The sequence below is a fragment of the Hordeum vulgare genome, chromosome 2H (assembly GCF_904849725.1).
Source record: "Hordeum vulgare subsp. vulgare chromosome 2H, MorexV3_pseudomolecules_assembly, whole genome shotgun sequence".
In the NCBI taxonomy this organism is placed as follows: Eukaryota; Viridiplantae; Streptophyta; class Magnoliopsida; order Poales; family Poaceae; genus Hordeum; species Hordeum vulgare.
Window position 1 is genome coordinate 314,004,588 of NC_058519.1, and position 16,930 is coordinate 314,021,517.

Genomic DNA, 16,930 nt, shown 5'->3' on the forward strand with positions numbered 1-16,930 from the left:
GGCGTGGCGGTGATCGTGCACCAGATAGTCGGGGTGCCAGCGTGTGGCGCTCGCTCTCTCGAAACGTGCGTGATCGCCAGCGTGATGAAGGTCAAGACCGCACGAGAGAGTGCTCTGGTGGCCGCTGGCATGATGGAGGCATCCCTGCTCCCGTTCTGGCCCCTTCTTCGGTTAGCGTTGCTCCTGTTGTCATGCGGGGCTTGGGGTCGGGTAGCAAGTGGTCGGTCTATTCCATGGACCTTCTGGCCATCGAGGGGCCGGAGCTGGATGGTGGCCACGACCGCAACTCCGTGTGCCAGGTGTCGCCACGTTCGGCTAGGCGCCGCTCTCAGGAAGAGCTCACCCCTCCAGTGCCCCCCCCCACTCTCTCCGACCTCGGTGCTACCACCAAGGCCCAAATCCAAGCGGTTGGGAGCCTCAAGCTCTTCTCTACTACAAGTGGCTCCAAACAAGTCCCTGCTCCAGTTGCGCTCACCTGTGTCACTCCAAAGGCCGCTGCTATTACCTCCCAGGCCATCGAGTTTTCATCCTCTCCAACACGGCCCCTGATATGCGTCGGCCCGCTGCAGCGCACTCCCTCACCGGTGCGTGCTTCACAAGGCAAGACCCCTAAATATCATGTGGAGGCTCTCTTTGAGGTGTGGCAACACAACATATTTGCAACACTTCTATCGCCACCTCCGAGAGTAAATTGCCAAAACCACCACAATTGCGTTGCTTAGTGCAAAAAACAACCATTTTCCCAAAAGTTTGCCGAAAACACCATTTTTCAGTAAAAAAATTCATAAAGCACTAAAATATCGATTGACATACTTTTAGCAAGAAAACTGACAATAGGGCCCGGTCGTCAAGCCTACGTGGCACACAGTATTTGGCTGATCCATTAAAAAGAAAAGAAGGCCCACCTCTGAGCTTCCCAGCCCATTAGCATTCATCTTCAACCTTTCGCCAGAAGGAAAAATGCTAAGGCACGCGCGTAGAGAGGCTGCCACCTCTGGCATGTCTCTATCCCAAGCCTCATTCCCTTCGTCACTGATGCTACAGAAACCCGCTCCGCCGATCCTCGTCGCTCACGGCCTTCCCCTAACAGTCTCACTCTCCTGCTTGCATCCCCATCTGAGTCCAGAGCCTGCTGTCGGCGTCTTCCTTCACCCACGCCACTACTAGCCTCCCCTCGGAGAACTGAGAAGCCAAAAGGCTCAGCCGCGAGTCCTGAGCATCCCCCACCAGAGGATTTGGACCGAGGCATCATGTAGCAAGCGCACATCATCATGGTGCTCGCCTCTGACCGTTGGTCCCCCCTCTCCGATTCGTCGATGTTGCTAATCCCTAACGCCTCTTCTCGCTGTCACAAACACCGTGTTGGCCTTGCTAAGCCTCTGACATCGTGCCCGACAAGCCTCGCTACCCCATGCTTTGTCCCCAACACCGTCCACTCCGGCTATCGCCGTCAACATCGAAACGACCGTCCGAGGCATCCCCGGCTGGCCCAACTAGACGTACATGCTCAGGGTGAGCAGCCGGTTCTTCCCTCTCTACTCCCTTCCCCATTTGCACCCCGTGGAGAGCCTCCGACGATGAATGTGCCTCGACCACCACTCTGCTCCACCCGAGCTCGATGTCGGCGAGCTTCGGCTACCCCCCACGACATCAAGCACTACCCATGGAGGGCAGGCGACGCCTACACAGTTCCAGGACCTAGCCTGCGGCCGGCGGCGTGGCCTCACCTCGTTCAACGAATCCATGGAAAGGCATGGGAAGGCATCGACGTAGAAGGCGATGGGTCAACGGTGCCATCTACAACTGCCTACGCGGACTGTTTGACTGTGCCACGTTGGCACTGACACTAGGTCGTATTTGTCAGGTTTTCTGTCAAAATGGGATCAATCGACTATGTAGTGCTTCTTGAAATTTTTTACTAAATAATGGTGTTTTCGACATTTTTTATGAAAATGGATGTTTTCGGCACTGAGCGACGCAATTGTGGTGGTTTTTGGCAATTTACTCCACCTCCAAGGCCTCCTACGGCTCGTCGAAAGACGCTGGCTGGGGTACAGATTTCTAGGAAGGGTGGCCTCTCGTTGTAGCAAATAAAGGATCCTATGGCAAATGTTATGGTTGTGCCGGCGGCCAAAGTTGCAGAAAAATTGGTTTGCCGCACGCTTGGAATAACTAGAGATGCGAAAGATGTGACGGAAGCAACTATGGACGAGTTCACTTCCAAGTTCAAGGACCAACTCGCTCCAGAGGTGATCAATGCTAGATGAAGGAAGAATCGCATTCACCGGATAAAACACGCACATGGGTGGGTGACCGAGCATAAGGAAAAGAGAAGATCATTCATGACCACTTCTCTGAGGTCATGGGAAGGGGAAGTAGTAGCAACAAAGACTTCAACTGGGATGAGCTTGGGTTGGAGACCAATGACTTGCATGACCTAGGTAACACCATCAGGGAAGATGAGGTATGGGCGGCCATTAAGGCGAGGCCTAGTGATAAGGCTCCCGGCCCGAACGGTTTCACGGGGATCTTATTCAAAAAGTGTTGGGGCATTATCAAGCATACGGTCATGAGGGTTATTCAGCGTTTCGACTCCCTTCACACCTCCAACCTGCAATGGGTGAATTCCGCCAATGTTGTTCTCTTGCTCAAAAAGGAGGGCGTACAAGGCATCTCTCGTTATAGACCTATGAGCCTCATCCATGATATTGCCAAAATTATTGCCAAGGTCTTGTCCCTCCGACTTGCTCCTATCATGGATGACCTTGTCTCCAACGCGCACAGTGCTTTCATCAAGGGCGTAATATTCATGACAACTTCATGTGCGCCCGAAACTTTGCCAGGTGGTTACACAAGTGCAAGACCCCTCGTATAAGAAAGGCCTTTGACTCCGTTAAATGGGAATTCATCTTGGACCTCCTCGAGCGTATGGGGTTCCCGGACAACTTTCGGGCTTGGATTGTCGCACTACTTTCCTCGTCTTCGTCTCTCATTCTCCTAAATGGGATCCTCGGTCCACCCATTAAGCACGACGGTGGGTTTCGTCAGGGGGACCCCATTTCCCCAATGCTCTTTGTCATCGTGGTCGATCCGCTGCATAAGATCCTAGATTTGGCGACCCGGAAAGGCCTTCTTCACAAGATTCGTGGGCGAGGTCCCATGATGAGAACCTCCCTATATGTGGATGGTGTCGCCATTTTTGTGGCTCCTATCAAAACGGACATCGACAACCTTGCATCCATCTTGAGAGGTTTTGGGGAGGTGATGGCCTATGACCAAATTTCAGAAAAGCTCGGTCGTGCCAATTCGATGCAACCATCTTAATCTAGGGTACATTCTTGAGAACATGTCGGCATCTCGTGCTACCTTCGTAGTGAAATATCTTGGTTTGCCACTCTCTGTTTGGCAACTTAGGAGGGAGGATTTCCAATACCTTGAACACAAGGCGACTCACAAGTTCGTCACATGGGACGGCCAAAACATCACTACTATCTGTCACACGGCTCTTGTCAAGTCAGTCATCTCCTCACAAGCAATTTATTCGATGACACCTCTCATCGTGCCTCCAAGCATGCTCAACAACCTCAATTCTTTGGAGAGGGCGTTCCTATGGTCCAACACAAACAAGACAACGGGAGCTAAGTGCAAAGTGAATTGGAAAATTGTTTGCAAACCAAAGAAGTATGGGGGTCTACGTGTACTCAACACCGACAAGTTTGTGCGTGCTTTACGACATTGATGGCTATGGTACGAATGGAAGGCGACCCGCAAGCTTTGGATGGGTTTTGGTAACCCTTGCACTGACGATGACCGTGAATTCTTCTACGCCTCTACAACTATTATTGTTGGTGATGGTGCAAAGACGTTGTTCTAAGACTCCCCTTGGCTGCTTGGGCAGAAGCCCAAAGATATTGCACCGTTAATCTTCAAGGCCTCAAGAAGAAAGAGCTGGAAGGTGCGAGAGGCACTCAAAGGAAATGCCTTCACCGTTGGCCACATTCGTAAATTGTTCACTCTTTACATGCTTGTTCATGACTTCCACCTTGATGAGCTAGCCAAAGATGATATCATTTGAAAGCACCCTAATGATAGGGTATATTTGACAGACACCGCGTACAAGGGTCGGTTCCTTGGTTTGACTCTATCGTCCATGGACTGCATGGTCTGAAAGGGACCAACAACCGAAGCCCAAACTAGCAGGCCATGACCTCCCTCACCATGCTCATCTCATGGACCGTCTGAAACGAACAAAATGCTAGGGTGTTTCGTTAAAAATTTGTGCCACTACCGATTCTTCTTGCATCCATTCTTGAAAAAGCAAAGCTTTGGGTTACTGCCGGCCGAAAAAAACTTGGGTCTGTAATTTTTTATGAGTAGTTGTCATGTAAAATTCTAAACTCTATTCTCCTCTTATTAAATGGATGAGGCAAATCTTATGCCTCCGTTTCGAAAAAATATTATGTACTGATCTGCTGTGCTACTCTGAGGTAACCATTTGTCTCTCAAGATTTGCTTTACTGACAATCAAAATTGGCATTCCGATAAACGTTGGCTACTATGTTTATGTGGAAACCGTTGACTGCAGAAAAGCAAGCCGGTTCTTGGTGAGGGAGATCTTCTCCTCTGCCTCGGATGCCTTCTCACGAACTCCATGAACAATGTTTTCCGGGGCCTTCTCTACAAACTGCACCACAAATGAAACGCGTGACCAACAGGATGCAGGAATCCTCTTCCGAAAACTTGCTCACATAGATAAGAAATATTCGACGTACGCTCGGGGAACTGAGGCGGGCCAACAGAGTATCATATTCTGTCTGTAACTTAGAGAGCCGCTTAGAGAGCCGCTCAACTTCCGCTGACACATCAACCATGTCGGCCAAAGGTAGGTATGCCTCCAAACCCTCATCAGCAACAATGTGGACACACTGATTTGCATCACCTGGCGAGCATGAAATAGATTTGCTTATTGGTGAACTGCATCAACCAAGATAACGACTTTGCAAGGGACTCACCCGGTAGTGATTCAGTCAAATTTATGTTCTGTGCGTCAAGCTTTGACAGCAAAGCAAGCACCTGCTTCTCTTTCTGCGGCATAGAGATACCAGTCAGATGATGGAGAGAAAAACACCATAATATACAGGAAAGTTGCAGCTATCATAGATAGCATAGCACCAATCAAATATAGGTGACTCTACTTCTAATCTTTCTAGGAACCGTGCCTCTCAAGATAATTTGAGTACAAAACATCACTGGCTTCTCAAATTGCTGGATCAAAAGGCTCATAATATACGTACAATGAAATGTCACAAACAGAATGGACTTGCTGTGAGAACCTACCGATATGTACTCCAGGACATCTGCAGTGGCAACAACAGAAGCTGATATCCGTTTAGCTGGCTCAACAGAATACTCTGCTCGGACATTTCTGATTCCTCTTATCTGTTATTATACTGGTGATCAAACAAAATGGTCGCCGGCAGGCTATAACATATAAAATGAGCACATACAGCTCAAGTGGAAATTTACCAACGATTGCAAATTTTGAAATCTTTTGATGGATAACAAGTTCTTTGGGAGGTCGGTGCTAGGCCAAGGAGCAACTATAAGTGCATCCTTTCTGTACGGCAGTGCCTGAAAATAATTATATGTACTAACGAGGCTGATGAAAGTGGGAGTCAAACAATGCCGTATAATAGTAATGGACAGTCAAGGTTTTTGTACCTGCCATAATTCTTCAGTGACGAAGGGCATGAATGGATGCAGTAGCTTCAGTATGTTTTCAAACACATACACAAGAACACTTTGTGCTGTAATAGTAGCTGAACCATCACCAGAGTGGTAGAGACGAGTCTTACTAGATTCAATATACCTGAATTACAATGAATTTGAGAAAAATATATAAGTCTACTACTCCCTCCGATCCAAAATAAATATCGCAGTTGTGAGCTAAGGTTGAATGGTGCAACGGCAGAGTGCAGATTGGAATACAGAATCAGGCAACAGCTTGGTGTGTGAGGTGGTGTGTGTGTGCTCCCATAAACAAGTCGTACTTCCCGTTATTTGGTGCTTCGCAAACTTACCAATCAGCAAAATGGCTCCAAAAGAAATCGTAGATTTCCCTAGCTGCATCTCCAAAGTAAAACTTTTCATAGCTTATGCTGACTTTATCGATAAGTTCGTGTAGTCCTGTAACCTGGATTTTTGTTTGTTCTCTTAACTCGCATACTTCACAAAAGGCCAACAATTCAAAAGAAAAAATAATTGACTCACCACCCAGCCTTCTGGCAATGGTAGTTGCTGAAGCGCTGCTTCTGTGTCAAACTGAAAAGGAGACGCAAATATACTAGCAACAGTTATATAAAGGAGAATGAAATTTAATCGATGCATCATCTGCAATTTGGAATTCAGTAAGATACCTTGTTTGCTAATAAGAGATCCCATGCAGTAACATCACTTCTTTCAGGCAAATTCTGCAACAAGAATTTGCCTGCATTCCAGAGTTTGTTGGTGAAAGCCTTATTTGATGTCAACCTTTCTGTAGAAAGATTAATGTCCTGAAGTAAAAAGGTGTATTACAACGGAGAAGTGAACAAGCTTGATCAATGCAAAATGCAGAAGACCATGGAAAAGCAAACCTGGCCGGCCGTGCCCATGCAAAGTGTAAATCTCAATGCATCTGTCCCGTACTCGTTCATGGTATCTAGGGGGTCAATGACATTCCCCAGTGACTTTGACATTTTCCTCCCCTGAAGTAACTTGCTGATTAGTCTGTGGAACTGAGAGCTAATCTAGCAACATAAACAACTCAGACGGACTAAGGAATGACACATGTCAAATAGACTTCATTATGGACTAGTGGCCCGCCCACCCGCCCACCCATCTTTAACTGCAGTATGTGGACTTACAGGTTTATATCAGGGTAAGGGAGGCACTGTCAGGTGTAATTCGAGAGAGGACCTACCAGGCAGCTACTCGAGCTGGTGTGGTATCATGCAAGACTCCATTTATTAATTTTATTTAGATGTAGACTCATTTTACCACAGGGTGCTTATGTTACTGTAACATATTTTGTTACCACAAACATATCTCTCACTAACTACTTACCACGTAGCAAATTTGTTGTGGGGTGCATTATGCTACTAAGGCGACATGTGCAGCAGTTAGGTGTGACGGAGATGCGCATGTTGAGATGGATGTGTGGCCACACAAGGAAGGACCGAGTACGGAATGATAACATACGAGATAAAATTGGGGTAGCGCCGATTGATGAGAAGCTTGTCCAACATCGTCTGAGATGGTTTGGGCATATTCAGCATAGGCCTCCAGAAGCTCCAGTGCATAACAGAAGCGTGCTGATAATGTCAAAAGAGGACGCGGTAGGCCAAATCTGACATGGGAGGGGTCCGTAAAGAGAGATTTGAAGAACTAGAGTATCACCAAAGAACCAGCCATGGACAGGGGTGCATGGAAGCTTGCTATCCATGTACCGGAACCATGAGTTGGTCGCGAGATTTTATGGATTTCACCTCTAGCCTGTTAGGAATATGCAACTTGTATTCCCATGAGGCCATAGGCCGATATATATACATGTACAGGTATGGAATATATGCAGGAAACCCCTTATACAATGGGATAAGTACAAAAGGGTACATGGCTATATTATATATACTCTAACACCTCCCTCAAACTCATGGTGGATGAACAACACTGAGTTTGGAGAGATAGAAGCCATGTTGCGCTCTAGTCTGGGCCTTCGTCAGGAAATCCACCAACTGTAACTCGGAAGGCACATACTAAAGAGCAATAACCTGATCCTGCACACACATAAAAAGTATCAACACCAATGTGCTTGGTGAGCTCATGCTTCACAGGATCGCGCGCAATGCTGATAGCACATGTACTGTCAAATAAGAGCATAGTAGGTGTAGTGACAGAAACACCAAAATCCTGAAGTAACCACCCTAACCAAGTCACCTCTGCCGTCAAAAGAGCCATCGCTCGCAACTCAGCCTCTGCACTCGAACGGGAAACTGCGGTATGTTTCTTCGTCTTCCAGGCAATGAGAGAACCACCAAGAAAAACACAATAAGCAGAAAGGGAACGGCGATCTAAAGGATCACTAGCCCACGTAGCATCCGAATAGGCCTGAAGCTGTAAAGAACTGGAGCGAGGAAAGAATAGACAGTGAGAGATCGTACCCCGAAGATATCGGAGAACGCGAAGGAGGTGACTATAGTGAACCGAGATGGGAGCGAAGACAAACTCACTCAGAATATGAACCGGATAAGAGATATCCGGACGAGTGACAGCTAGTTAGACAAGACTGCCAACAAGATGACGATAACGCGTTGGGTCAGGCAGGGGGTCACCATCAGTATCACGGAGGTGAACATTAAGCTCCATAGGAGTCTCAACAATGCGCTCGTCAGTAAGAGCAGCACGAGCAAGAAGATCCTGGATATACTTTTCCTGGGATATAAAAAAGCCATCAGAGGTAGAAGAGACTTCAATTCCAAGAAAGTAGCGAAGAGGTCCAAGATCAGACATAAGAAACTGCTCGCTAAGACGGGCCTTTACAAAGGCGATATACTGGGGGTCATCACCAGTGATGATCATGTCATCAACATAGAGAAGAAGAAGAGTCCGACCACGAGGAGAAAGGTGGACAAACAATGTCGGATCATGAGCACTTGTTGAAAAACCAGCGGCAGTCACCACAGAGGCAAAACGCTCAAACCAGACGCGGGGGGGCTTGCTTAAAGCCATAGAGAGAGCGACGAAGACGACATACCATGCCATCAGGAACAGAATACACAGGTGGTGGCTGCATGTACACCTCCTCACGCAGCTCACCATTAAGAAAGGCATTCTTAACATCAAGCTGAGATATAGACCAGTGGCGTGCAGAGGCCACGGCAAGAAGTGTACGAATAGTGGTCAGATGGGCCACAGGAGCAAAAGTCTCGTCGTAATCACGACCATGCTCCTGCTGAAAACCACGAGCCACAAGACGAGCTTTGTGACGATCAAGAGAACCATCGGAGCGACTCTTAACCTTGTAGACCCACTTACAAGTGATGGGACGAACACCGGGAGGAAGGGAAACAAGATTCCATGTACCAGTGCGTTCAAGAGCAGCAATCTCCTCTGCCATCGCAAACTACCATTCAGGACAAACAACAGCCTCACGATAAGAAGTCGGCTTAAGAACACCAGCACCAACGATGGGAAATCCAAGGCGATCAACAGGAGGACAAGGACGAGGACGCAAACCATAGGTAGGCTGAGACGAGGAGGACGACACATCCGCAGAGGTATCCACATAACGTGAACGACGAGTGTAACACTGAGGAAAAGATGGAACAATGCAAGGAGGCGCCAAGGTAGAATCGGGGGTGGGGACGAAGAAGTCACCGGAGATGAAGGTGCAGAATCCGATGACATGCTAGGTGAGGAAACCGTGGGAGATGGTGGCGGCAAATCGGCAAGAGGTGGAGAAGCAGAGGTAGCGGAACGAATAGACAAAGGAACGATGGGGATGAGAGGTGTGTCAGGAAAAGTGAGGAAAGAGATATCCTCCAGTGAGAAGATCGAGGAAGATGGGCGCGGGTAGAAGGGACGAGACTAATCAAAAGTCACATCCCGAGAAATACGCATCCGACGACCAATAGGATCCCAACAACGGTAGCCCTTATGCTCATCACTGTAGCCTAAAAAGACACACTCAACAGACTGAGCGGTCAGTTTGGTGCGTTCGCGAGGGGCAAGAAGAACATAGCAAACACAACCAAACAAATGAAGCGTTGAATAATCGGGAGAACGATCAAAAAGACACTCAAAAGGAATGCCACCTTGCAAAGCAGTGGACGGCTGAAGATTGATGAGATAGGTGAAAGTGGAGACAGGCTCAGCCCAAAAGTGAGGCGGAAGAGAGGCAGCGATCATCATCGCACGAGCCGTCTCAAGAAGGTGACGATGCTTGCGCTCGGCCACGCCGTTCTGAGCATGAACACCAGGACAAGAAAACTAAGCAAGGGTACCCTGCTCAGCAAGAAATCCGCGCAACAGCTTGGAGATATACTCTCCAACAGAGTCAGCACGAAACACTCGAATAGGCGAAGAGAACTGAGTGTGAACCATGGCAGTAAAACGCTTATAGATAGATAAGACCTCACTACGAGAAAGCATGAAATATATCCACGTATGTCGAGAGAAGTCATCTATAAAGATAATACGATGACATCCCTTCGAAGCAAAGGGAGCTGGACCCCATATATTAGAGTGAACAAGGTCAAAGGGACGCTAAGACACAGTCTCGCTATGAGGATAAGGTAACTGAACCTGTTTACCAAGCCGACAACCCTGACAGTCTAAAGACACACCGCCAGAGACGGATCCAAGAAGACCACGCCGAACTAAGGATGAGAGACGAGAGCCACATAAGTGACCAAGGCGATGATGCCACTGCTGAAAAGAACTGGTAGACAAGGCAACGGAGTTGGAGGGACTGGCTGCGGTGGCCGGGGGCCGGGGGCCAGCACCAAGAAGAGCACCAGTGTGACGGTCTAGAACTGAACATGAGTCAAAGTCAAGAATGACCCTGCAACCAGAGTCAACAATCTGACCACCAGAAATGAGCTGCATGGTAAGCCGAGGAACATGAGCAACATCGGGAACATGAAAAGATGCAGTGCTAAGAGTGCCTCGACCAGTAACCGGGAGAGAAGTACCATCAGCGGTAAGAACATGAACAGGAGAATCGAGAGGTCGAGTAGATGACAGAGTTGATGAATCATGAGTCATATGAAAAGATGCTCCGGTATCAAGAATCCATGGGGATGTACCTGCTTGTGTAGAAGGTGGTCTCACAATGCCAGAAGAGTCCGTAGCAAAACCAACAGAACCTCTCGATGAAGAACCAAAAGATGGAGCTAGCAGACATCGAAATCGCCCAATCTCCTGCCCAGTCAGGGGCGCAACTGAAGATGTCGATGTAGACGCACTCGGCAATAGAGAGTCGGAGGCAATCAGCAGGGCGCGAAGTCGTTCAATCTCGTCCTCGGTGAAGTACACAACTGAAGTAGGCGGTGTAGTGGCATGAGGACAGAATCAACCACCACCACCTGTGGAAGCCACTAAATATGACGGTGTAGCATGGTATTAGAGCCTAGGTTTAGGTCCCCTCCACGTCCCGCAACTCACGCTTGATAGTTTCCACCTTTCCTTCGATCGAACAGATCAATTCTTTCCTACCGTGATCGATCTGTTGCTCGATCTGAGCAAGGGCGGCTCGTCCTGTTCTCTCCGATCTCCATCCACGCCGTCCTGGCGCTCCTAGCCGCCGGCGCCGGTGGGAAGACCCTGGAAGAGATCCTCAGCATCCTAGGCATGCGGTCCAGCCTCGAGCTACAGGACTCCGTGGCAGGTCTCCTGGACGGATCCTCGAATCCTCACGGCGGCGGGCCGAGCATGGAGTTCGCATGCGGCGTATGAAGCGACCTGACGCGGCCGCTGAAGCCGGCCTTCCGTGACGCCGTCTCCCTCCAGATCTCCCGCAGGCGGCCCCTGCCACTGCGTCTCTAGCCGCCGCGCCCGTCCTCCCCCGCGCCTCCAGCCGCCGCCTCCCCCAGCCGCTGCCAGATCAGATCTCGATCCCGTCTGCGGATCGATCTCATGCTCTGCTATTGGATGCTGGCGCCCCGTCACCTCCCTCTCCAAATCTCCAAGATCCATTGTCCATGGTTGTGCCCGCCCGATCTGCCCGTCGGCTTGCTGCGTGCACCCGTCAGCCAAGTCTCCTGCTGTCCGCCTCCAGATCGAGCCACGACAGCTTGTTCAGCAACCGCAAACTCTCAAATCGGTCTGCACGGACGTCTTGCCACATTGAAGCTCACCTTGCCTGTAAGTCCGCTGGTGGGATCCAGACGCCGCCCTTGCAAGCTACTTGCTTGGTAGCTTCTGGTGGTCCGCGTGCCTGTTGCTGTGTTGATACAGCTCTACATGGGTTTGTTACGCATTGCTTGCATGGCTGCATGTTGTCCCATGTGCAGCTCTCCTCCTGCTATCCTGTGTTGCTTGCTTACATGCTTGCTGGCTCTTTTCTATAAGCTACCCCTGCTGCTCACATGCTGATGCTTGCTATGGCATCTAGTTCCGTATATGCTTTTCAGTTGTTTTTTTTCCGCTGCGTCCACCAAATCGGTTCATATTTTGTGTTTCTCATGCCATGCGAGTCCACCATATCTTAGTCTGTCAGCCTTTCTCCGGTCCTGATCCTTTCTATGCAACTTTTGTGGCCTACAGTTGTTTTCTATAGGATTTTCTGGAATTCTTTTGCATTGTCGATCTACGTCCATCGTGCCTCATCCGTCGAGCTTCTTTCGCCGACAGTTGTCGTGGACTACGATTTTCTGCACAATGCTTTATTCTCTTGATGTGCCATCTTCTTTTGACAACCCATCTTCTCTTGATACTTATCTTGTATCTTCAAGTGATGCGTTGTCTTCCTCTGATGTGCCATCTCTTCGGTGTCTTCCTCTGATGTGCCATCTTCTTTTGACAACCCATCTTCTCTTGCTACTTATTTTGTATCTTCAAGTGATGCGGTGTCTACCTCTGGTGTGCCATCTCTTCGTTATCTCCTTCGGCGACTCGACAAGTTTTGAAGACTCATACTGTAACAAGCATGACCGGTATCGTCGGCAAAGGCCGGTGGAGAAGACGAGGCCGTGTGTAGACAAGCACCAAGCGCCAAGGGAAGACGCGTGGACAAAGCGCGGTCCATGGAGTCATAGGCACCAGGACAACCGATGAAAGTCGCGAGAGGTGTCGGGGAAGAGCGACATGCACCGAGGAAAGTCGCGAGAGGAGTCGATGTAGAGCGACAATCACCATATGTGGAGCTCGCAGGAGGAGCAGCAGAAGAGCTACCAGCACAGCCGTCAAGAGTCACCGGGAAGCAAGGGACTGCAATGTTGCGCGCTGGTGCAGACATTTTTTTTTGGAAAATAGGCAGCAAACAGAGGCACCAGCAGTTGACCAGCCGGCAGCACAGAGGGCCACGGGATCAGGCAACAGCAGAGGCGGCGACGGGATCAAACAGCCACGGGATCAGGCAGCCCTCCTTCTAGCGCCAGCAGCAACAGGATCAGGCAGCAACAGGATCCGGCAGCCACGGGATCAGGCAGCCCTCCTTCTAGCCCCAGCAACAACTGGGATCCGGTAGATTTGGGGCAAGGATCCGGCGAGACGCGACAGGATCCAGCGGTCGGGGTCAGGAATCCGGCGAGACGCGGCGGGATCCAGCGGTCGGGGCAAGGAGCCGGCAGCGGGATCCGGTGGCGTGGCGAGCTGGATCGGTTGCGGGACAGAGGAGACCGGCTGTGCTCGAGATCGAGAGCGGAGCGATCCAATCGCGAGATCGGAGCGGCGACCGGCGGCTGGAGCGTGACGGTAGACCGGCTGTGCTTGAGATCGAGACCGGCCGCTTCGAGAGCGGAGCGATCCAGTCGGGATGGAAGCGCAAGAGGATCAAGCACGAGTTGTGCGTGCTAAAAAAAACCTAGGCTCTAATACGATGTTAAGCTTCATGCACTAGACAACGCAACCAAAAGTCCAAACTGATGGAAAGGGCTAGTGCAATCCACATATACTGTAACACCCCCTCTCACGTGTGACGGGGAAGACAAGTCAACACGTGCAACCAGAAGGGAGCGACGACGCGCGAAACTCACGTATGACTCAAGAGGCCTCTACGTGGGCACAAAGGGGGGCTACCAACATTTTTTAATAAATTGTGAAAGCCAGGACTTGAACTCAAGACCTTAGCTCTGATACCACGTTAGGAATATGCAATTTGTATTCCCATGAGGCCATAAGCCGATATATATACATGTACAGGTATGGAATATATGCAAGAAACCCCTTATACAATGGGATAAGTACAAAAGGGTACATGGCTATATTATATATACTCTAACATAGCCTACCCAACTTGTTTGGGACTAAAAGGCTTTGTTGTTGGTGGTGGTGCATTATGTTACTAGCCAAGTTACTTCCGCTATGGCCAGCCTTATGTTGAGATTATGGAAACGAGCCTATCGCCTGCACTCAAACAACGTAATCGGAAGTCATTTAATTGTGCATGCATGGGAATAGAAGGACTAAGATGTGCATGCATGGGAAAGAGCAGGGAAGTTAAAGTGGCGGCATACAGGAGCCGAACAAGAGGATGTGTGGGTTATCAGGGATATTAATTAAAAGCATGGCTAATACTCTTAGAATATCTAATTTTCACTGGATGTCCTATACACCTGGACAGAGGGAGTACATGCAAGACAGGATAATTCCATATTAGGTGTGCATCTGTCTCAACACATGTGATGGGCTGGGTTGTGCCATCTGTTGTGTGAATGGTTTTCTAATGTATGAGAGGGTGTCGAACATAGGATTTAAACTCATTAAATTCTCCAGCAGCATGATGTGATGCTCCTGAGTCAAGCACCCATTCAGAATTTATTTGACGGGCTGCTATTGATGCGTGATCAATGTGACCTTCATCATATCGACAACGTTGGCATAGCTAGTAGCAGTCTCCTGTCCTCCTGTAGGTTGCGTCCCTTCAACTGAAGCAGCAACATTTGCCCTGGGAGCCGTCCAAGAACCACCACACCCATTCCGACCACCTTTGTTGCTACTGCCATCATTAGATCCTTGGCCTCTGCCTCTTCTTGGTCAAAAACGACCGATATGCCCTGGTTGACCACAATTATAACAATCTCTAGAATGTCGTTGGTCAGCCACCCTGAAAGCAGATTCATTTCCATGTCCTCTTCTTGATTGCAAGTGTACCTCTTCTTGGTACATCCCGGAAATGGCCTCATCAAGGGACACAAGCATCGGCTGGGTGCAACATGCCTGCTCTCAAAACCTTGATCGAGACCTTTTAGAAACTGCATCACACGCCTACGCTCAACCCAATTCCTGGTAATCTCCATGGACTCTGCATGTGGAAGCTCAAGGGGATCACACTGATCCAGATCCGCCCAAAGGTGTTCTTAGCTCATTCACATATACCATCATTCTGTCACCTTAACAAACAGCATGGGTCTTCTCCTCAGTTTGAGACATGAGCATCAGCTTTCCCTTACCGGAATACCTCATGGACATCATGCTCCACACAGCAGAAACATTTGACAACGCCTCAACAGACACTGCAATGGCTGAAATCAGGGAGTTCAACATCTAGGCCAATATCAGGGAGTCAGTAACACTCCACTTCTTCCATTATGGCTCTCCTTGTCAGAAGGTTCTTCAACCGTTCCAAGAACATACCCCGTCAGGCCCTTTGTCTTCAAGATCAACAAGGCCCACCTCAACCAGCTCAGGTACCTGCTCACACCATTCAGCTTGACATCTTTTTGCATGAGCTCAAGCTTGAATCCCTGATCTGCTTGAGGCACAACAATTCCGCCACCTGCAGGAGATGACCCCTCGGCAGCTTTTGCAGTCATGAGCTGCACAAGTTTCTCCAGCACAGAGGTAACTTCACTCGCCATGACAGCCTTCACCTCTTCTCCTAGCTGTGCAACCACCAGTACTGCTTCTGTAACCCTCTCCAATCGCAGCAGCAGCAGCAGCAGCAGCAACAACAGCAGAGAACCTCAGCCGCACTTCAGTAGCACCACCCTCTCTGTTTCAGGCGTCACAAGTACCACCAACAGCAAGCAGCAGAACAGCACTTTCGTCTTGCTCCAGATCAAGGGCGAGCAGCCGCACCTCGCCTTCTTCCTCCGCCACAGAAGCAAGAAGCAGCAGCAGCACAGCCAGTACCACCAACAGCAGCTGCACAAGCAGCAGCCGCACCTCGCCTTCTTCCGTTGTCGCACACCTCCTCTGCCGCACAGCCGCAGCTCCTCCATCAGCGTCGCACACAGCTGCCTCCCCGCCGGCGATTCCGCCTCTACTGCGGCTCCTCCGGCAGCCGCCGTCGCTTTCCTCCTTCGCCCTCGGCCTCCGATACCATGTAGTTCGAGAGAGAGACATACCAGGCAGCTACTCGATCTGGTGTGAAGCGGCGCTCTCACACAGACATCGTCATGCACCCCTCTCAACTAGGTCTGTTAGGAATAAGCAACTTGTATTCCCATGAGGCCATAGGCCAGTATATATACATGTACAGGTGATGGAATATATGCAGGAAACCCCTTATATATTGGGATAAATACAAAAGGGTACATGACTTATATTATAACTCTAACAAGGTCAACCACTGTAACGGTATGGGCCTGGGCCTCATGGGTAGGTATGGGCCGCCACATATACAACATCAGGTCATCTGCAAGGAGTCTGTGGATCTCTGCCAGAGTATCACACAGCTCATTAGCACACAAAGCAGGAAGTTCAAATGCGACAATTTCTCTCGTGGGGTTGAGTTGAGGCCAGAGGTCAATCCTTTACAAAAAATCAGTTTTCCTCTTTTTTGTCCACAAAGTTCTCTTTGTGGTGGTCCTCAAAAGTGACTTAGGTAGGAACATGTGGCAAACAGACAAGCAGGCGATGGCCACATCAATTAACAGCTCTCAGTAAATAATAGCAGCATGTACAGCATGTTTCCTGAGATACAGCCGTTTTCTCAGAAGAGGAAATAGAAATTTGATCATATTGATTATAAATTACAAGAAAATGATAAGGCTTTGTCCTTCAAAAGTACAAAACATGAATTAAGGTGCTCATATCTCTCACCTCAGAATCCCGGATAAGACCATGTAGATAGACATAAGAAAATGGTACGGATCCTGTAAACTCAATTCCCATCATAACCATCCGTGCAACCCAGAAAAATAAAATGTCATGGCTGTCAAAAAAAATTAGCTATAGTATCAGACATAGTAAATGGAAAAGCAGAGTATCAACGGGATAACAGGCACAC

The 16,930-nt window shown here is 49.2% G+C and overlaps 1 protein-coding gene across 3 annotated transcripts in view; it reads right to left on the reverse strand.

The window, feature by feature from the left end:
- Positions 1–4,385: 4,385 nt before the first annotated feature.
- LOC123426161 (valine--tRNA ligase, chloroplastic/mitochondrial 2) overlaps positions 4,386–16,930 on the reverse strand; it is a 56,769-nt gene continuing 44,224 nt past the window's right edge. For all 3 annotated transcript variants that reach the window (XM_045109936.1, XM_045109935.1, XM_045109937.1), the window contains exons 17-27: positions 16,744–16,855; positions 6,636–6,746; positions 6,417–6,554; positions 6,271–6,321; positions 6,081–6,193; positions 5,722–5,869; positions 5,527–5,631; positions 5,338–5,439; positions 5,013–5,085; positions 4,773–4,939; positions 4,386–4,684 (exon numbers count right to left, since the gene is read on the reverse strand). In XM_045109936.1, coding sequence (XP_044965871.1) covers positions 4,562–4,684; positions 4,773–4,939; positions 5,013–5,085; positions 5,338–5,439; positions 5,527–5,631; positions 5,722–5,869; positions 6,081–6,193; positions 6,271–6,321; positions 6,417–6,554; positions 6,636–6,746; positions 16,744–16,855 — 1,243 coding nt within the window. In that variant the 3' untranslated portion in view covers positions 4,386–4,561. The remainder of the gene's footprint in view (positions 4,685–4,772; positions 4,940–5,012; positions 5,086–5,337; positions 5,440–5,526; positions 5,632–5,721; positions 5,870–6,080; positions 6,194–6,270; positions 6,322–6,416; positions 6,555–6,635; positions 6,747–16,743; positions 16,856–16,930) is intronic.